This window comes from Morone saxatilis, unplaced genomic scaffold (genome assembly GCF_004916995.1).
Source record: "Morone saxatilis isolate NCDOM2014 unplaced genomic scaffold, NCSU_SB_2.0 Contig12, whole genome shotgun sequence".
Classification (NCBI taxonomy): domain Eukaryota; kingdom Metazoa; phylum Chordata; class Actinopteri; family Moronidae; genus Morone; species Morone saxatilis.
In genome coordinates, this window is record NW_023339674.1 from 15,051,468 (window position 1) to 15,057,376 (window position 5,909).

The 5,909-nt window shown below is 40.5% G+C and overlaps 1 protein-coding gene across 1 annotated transcript; it reads left to right on the top strand.

The window, feature by feature from the left end:
* The first annotated feature begins 1,136 nt into the window (after positions 1-1,136).
* calr (calreticulin) lies at positions 1,137-5,810 on the top strand. Its single transcript, XM_035653648.1, has 10 exons — positions 1,137-1,392; positions 1,969-2,070; positions 2,987-3,190; positions 3,272-3,366; positions 3,606-3,815; positions 3,915-4,028; positions 4,751-4,894; positions 5,134-5,226; positions 5,340-5,530; positions 5,804-5,810. The coding sequence occupies exons 1-10, from the start codon at positions 1,299-1,301 to the stop codon at positions 5,808-5,810; spliced, it is 1,254 nt and encodes a 417-aa protein (XP_035509541.1). The 5' UTR covers positions 1,137-1,298.
* Positions 5,811-5,909: the final 99 nt, after the last annotated feature.

Below are 5,909 nucleotides of genomic sequence, written 5' to 3' on the forward strand. Positions count from 1 at the left end.
TTTAAATAGTGGAGGCACAGCAGAATCAGAAACACTTTTATTGGCCAGGTATGTGTACACATACAAGCTATTTGACTCCAATGCACATACACAGAATAGCATAAATAAACAGCACAACAAGCTCAACTAAAGAGACATAAACTATATATAAAACGCATACATAAACGGAAACAATAACATTTGTAGACAGTAAGATGGAGCAGAGTATAAAGGATTGTGTCCAGAGTGTTAAAAGTCCAACACAAATCGAGAGCTGAAAGCATTAGTTGATTAATCAATCAACAGAACAATAATTGGTTGCAATTTTAATAATAAATTACTTGTTGTTTAAGCCAAAATACCAAAACATTGGTTTAAACTTTTCAAAGTGAATATGGGTCTAATCTTTCATTATAATAAGTGGAATATACCTTTAGATTTTGAAGTGTTGGTTGGACAATACAAATAAATCGAAACACGGCCACTTGAGACAATGTTGTAGGCATTTTACATTTTGCCGTTTGTTACCTCACTTGGATGTTTGAGCTCCAGTGTGCAGAATAATGTATGTGCAGACTTGAAGTGGAAGGCTGTTTTCACATTCATCTATACTGACTTAAAATCTGAGTTTAACAGGAGAACAAAAACACAGTTTTTGACATCACAACTAGCTTGGAAGCCAGCCTTGGTCCAATATGCAGCTTTGCATATTCATAGATTCTGAATTTTTCAGAAACCAATAGGTGTTATTTCAAGATCTTAAGAATTTAGTTGAATTGTTTGTAGAAAAAAAGACAAATTGTAATTTAATTGTAAATTGTAATATTTTTATGTCAAAACAAAATAAAAATTAACAAATTAGTTTTTAATTTATCGAATTATTTCATTTGGTTTGTCTTCAGATACATTGAACCAACCTGATATTACTGATTTTCCAACGATCTGTCCATCCTTACTGTGATTTTGTTCTCTCCCTATATATGATTCACCACGGCGCATCTCCCTTCCTTGGGCGTGTATCAAGCAAACGCGTGGTCTGCTCCCATTGGCTACAGCAATTATTCGTCCAGATTTGCTCCCCTCCGATTGGTCGAGAGGGATAACGCTTCCTTATTGAGGATCGAAACCGACGTCCAATCAGATTCAGACATCTGTTCCGAGGCGAGAGGAGAGCCGCGGCAGCGTTTTCCACTGTAACATTACTGTATGAGAGACCGACAAACAACGCCTCCTGCACGACGTACAGAGATTATTTGGACTTATTTGCAATCATAGTTGGTTAATTAGTTTTATTTGGCGGGGTGCTTCAGCTCGTCACCATGACAGCCCTGTCGCTGCTTTTGATGGCCGTGTCGGCCGCATCTGTACTGGCTGAGTCCACTGTGTATTTTCGAGAACAATTTGAAGATGGGGGTGAGGTCTTTTACACAAAATTCTACCTTTTTATAATTTAACTGTTTGCTGTGAGTTGTTGAAACTGTAAATGTGTCAGATACTACAGCACTGAATCAGTCACCGGTGGCTGGTCTTCATGTTGGGTGCTTGGAATGATTTCTTTCTTCTTTTTTTTGGACATGACAGCTTATAATTTTACCTCCACTCCTGTGGTGCATTGTCTACTTACTGCTATTTGAGATGCATTTATTCTACATGGGGACCATTCATCTTTTGACCCCCTCCTCTCCCCTCCCTTCCTCTCCTTCCTCTCCATCCCCCCCCAGCTATCATCAAACCCTGTCTGTCTCCCCATCCCCCTACTGCACATCTCTCCCCTGGCCATTCACTGTTCACCCCTCTTTACCTTCAGCTGTCTTGTTCCTTCACCACAGGCCTCTTAACAAACACTGTGTAGTTAGTGAAGGCAGCCACATAAAGCATGCCCCTGCAGCGTAACTCACTCCCAGTGCACCTGCACTGATGCATCATAAGTGGTGGATTAGCAGCTTGTGAGTGACTGCTGTGCAGCTGAACCTATACTTGTTTGTGCAGATGCCTGGAAGAGTCGCTGGGTGGAATCCAAGCACAAGTCGGACTACGGCATGTTTGTCCTGACTGCAGGGAAGTTCTATGGAGATGCAGAGCAAGACAAAGGTGAGTGGAAAGGTTAAATTGTACCCACCCACTGTGGATCTGTGGTCAACGCCCACATTGTTTTGGGTGTTAAACTGTGTTTTTAGTTTGTCTGCGGCCTGTTTTGAGGAGGTTTAGTAGGAGATTTCATTATATGGTTCTTTGGGATTAACTTAAGTTTGATTGTGTTCTTTAGCATTCAGACGACCATTCGTCTTAATTGTTTAGTTCATGTGACATTTGCTAGTGGCACAATACGGAGGTGAGATCGATCAGACAGAAGTTACACTGAATGTAAAGATATTTACAAACGGTTAAATTGCAATATAAAAATGTGAAGATTTAAACTGGTGAGATAAAAAATGAACTGCGATATCAATCGTGGTAACAAGGCGCAAAGATATCAGTTTCACATCGCAACACAAATACAACACAAAATGAAATATGCTTTTTTTCTGCACAGTTTATACCCGAACTCCAGGATTATATAATTTGATAAAATAAAATATATGTTTATTTTTGTCTTTTTGAGTCATAATTTGTCTTGTCTCTCTCCCTTGACCTGCAGATTAGTGTGACACTTTTTAAAGTTGCACTGGAATCCAGATGAAAGTGGTGACTGAGTCTGTGGGCTCATATATCGTTATTGTTTGAGATATTCTACCTAAATTAGAGTCCTCTGATTGTAGGGCTGCTAGCTATGAATCTGAAAACACGCCCAGTGAAATCACCATGGGTGTTGTCAGAGAGTCTCAGAGTTTTTCCATTATTAACTGTCTGTGGAGCAGCTTGTTTGCCTCCACATAACATCATCACACCAGGGCGTCTCTCTGCTGTACAACTTAAGAAGAGTTTACACATTTTAAATTATACTTAATGTTAGATCTTTCCCTTAATACAGATACATAGCAGTAAGTTTTTTTTCCTTTCTCCCCAGGTCTGCAGACAAGCCAGGACGCCCGCTTCTACGCCATGTCATCCCGTTTTGATGACTTCAACAACCAGGGCGAGCCTCTAATCATCCAGTTCACTGTGAAACACGAGCAGAGCATTGACTGTGGTGGAGGTTACATTAAACTGTTCCCCTCCGGCCTCAACCAGGAGGACATGCATGGAGACTCCGTCTACAACATCATGTTTGGTGAGTGTGGACAGTTTCTAGACTAGTATTTAATGTTTTTTTCCGGATTCCACTTTTTTACTCATTTGTTTGCTTGTTCAGGTCCTGATATTTGTGGGCCCGGCACAAAGAAGGTTCATGTCATCTTCAACTACAAAGGCAAGAACCATCTGATTAACAAGGACATCAGATGCAAGGTGAGACATCAGTAAATGGTTCTTGTTTTTATATTTACTCAGGGAAATGGTGGAAGTGTTTTCTAATTCTATATTGATTTTATTAGCATTTTGTAACATTGCTCTTGTCCCCCTGAGCACAAAACCAAATTAGCAAGGACATGTTGAAAGTGTTTTGCATTATAAACAGATTACATGTAAATCAGTGGTGAGTCGAACACAGTCTGAATAACTGCCAACAATCCTTTTATACCTTGCAGGATGATGAGTACACTCACCTGTACACACTGATTGTCAACCCTGACAACACTTACGAGGTCAAGATCGACAATAAGAAGGTTGAGTCTGGCAGTCTGGAGGATGACTGGGACTTCCTGCCTCCCAAAAAAATTAAGGACCCCGAAGCCAAAAAGCCAGAAGACTGGGATGACAGGGAGAAGATTCCTGACCCCGACGATAAGAAACCAGAGGTCAGTCTGCTTAAGCCAATCTAGAAATCTGTCCGTAGTTTTTATTTTCCCTTTGGTTCAGTTTTGCTTATTTTGTCTTTTGCTGTATCTCTTTGGTAGGACTGGGACAAGTCCGAGAACATCCCAGATCCTGATGCTAAGAAGCCTGATGATTGGGATGACGAGATGGACGGAGAGTGGGAGCCGCCTATGGTCACTAACCCAGATTACAAGGTAAACGGCAAATAATTACAGCACTTAATGTACAATTTTGAGACAATGGCTGCCACTATTGCCATGTCTGAACTAACTCCCTACTCGCTACCTGGTAAATATGGATGACTACAATTACAATTTGATTTTACAATACGTGAAAAATATTTGTTTATTTATCAGACATAAAATCTACAAAATGTATTTTCTTAATCAAAATCCTTCTATATTTCTGAGATAGGGTATAAACTGTGCAGAGCAATGACATGAATGACACAGGACGTCAAACAAGCAAAGTCAAAAGTAGATGGCGCACTCTGCTGTTTAAAAAGAGTATCACGATTAATTTTTCATCTGAACGATTTGAATCTTCACATGTTTGTGTTATTATTTCTGTCTCGCAGTATGTCTTGACATTACTTCTAGGAATCTATATTAACACCATTTTATTTAAGTGTCTAATATCTCAGCATAGGTATATGTCCCATATAGTTCCCTCAAAGATTCCTACATTGTGCACACTGAAAATTACATTTAAGCAACAATATATCTGTCAAAGTAAAAGGGTGACAAAGGGAGCCTGTTCTCAAGTAAAGTTTGAAGCATCGTTGTCCTAAAAATATATACTGTGTCATCATAAAATACAATTGGGGAGCATGTTTCTGTAATTTTTATTAACTTTGACACATTCTTCTGACAATAACCACACTGCCTGACTTTCTGTGTCTGATTGCTGTCAATAGGGTGAGTGGAAGCCCAGAGAGATCAACAATCCTGCCTACAAAGGCAAGTGGATCCACCCTGAGATTGACAACCCGGAGTACACAGCCGATTCTGAGATCTATAAATACGACAGCATTGGTGTGATTGGACTCGACTTGTGGCAGGTAAGAGTCTCACTGACTGATTCATAGAGATTGACAAACTAGTATATGACTCGCACTTTAATTATATCCATCCAAGGATAGGAGCCACTAGAGTTTTTTTTATGTTTGTGTGGGTGTCTAGTTTTCTCAGTCAGTGCAAAATTTAAAATGAAGAGAAACTGAGATCCTGTTGAGATAGTCAAGAAAAAGTGTCTTTTTTGTTGGATTGATGGATGTCTGTTAACTTCTTTTTGATGTAGGTCAAGTCTGGCACTATCTTCGATAACTTCCTGATCACCAATGACCCAAACCTGGCAGAGGAAGTGGGCAACGACACATGGGGTAAAACAAAGGTCAGCCCCAAACTTTTATCTTTACTGTTTGAGTATTTTTGGGGGGTTTATACATGAGGAATTATACATTTATCACCTTTTAATTTGTGGTCTACCGTGTGCACCCACTCTAGGATGCAGAGAAGAAGATGAAGGAAAGCCAAGAGGAGGAGGAGAGAAAGAAACGCGAGGAGGAGGACAAGCAGAGGAGAGAAGAGGCAAAGGAGGAAGACGAGGAGGAAGAGAAGGATGAGGAGGAGGAGGAAAACCCGAGGAGGACGCGCACAGCAGAGGAGAGAAGAGGCAGGAGACGACGAGGGGGAAGGTGGGAGGAGGGAGGAAACGAAGAAGAGATGAGAAGAGAGCAGGAGAAGGAAGAAAGAGGACGATGAAGGCAACAGACTTCTAAACTAAGGAGAGAAATTATCTCTTGCAGGAACTGCTACAGAAATAACCAGATCTGTCTGTGTCAATGAGCATTGGAACGAGGCTGGAGAACTGAGATGATTAGAACCCCATTAACTGACACCCTCGCGCGCGGTTGGGGTTCGGGTGGGAATGGCGGGTGTTCTTCATTTCTTCTGTTTGTTATACGCAGGGAGTAGATGAAAGGGGCAATCTATTGTCTGTTTCCATAGTGCGCTACCTACTACTATCACTTCATTAATTAATGTATTCATCGTATTATCTTATATATCTAAATG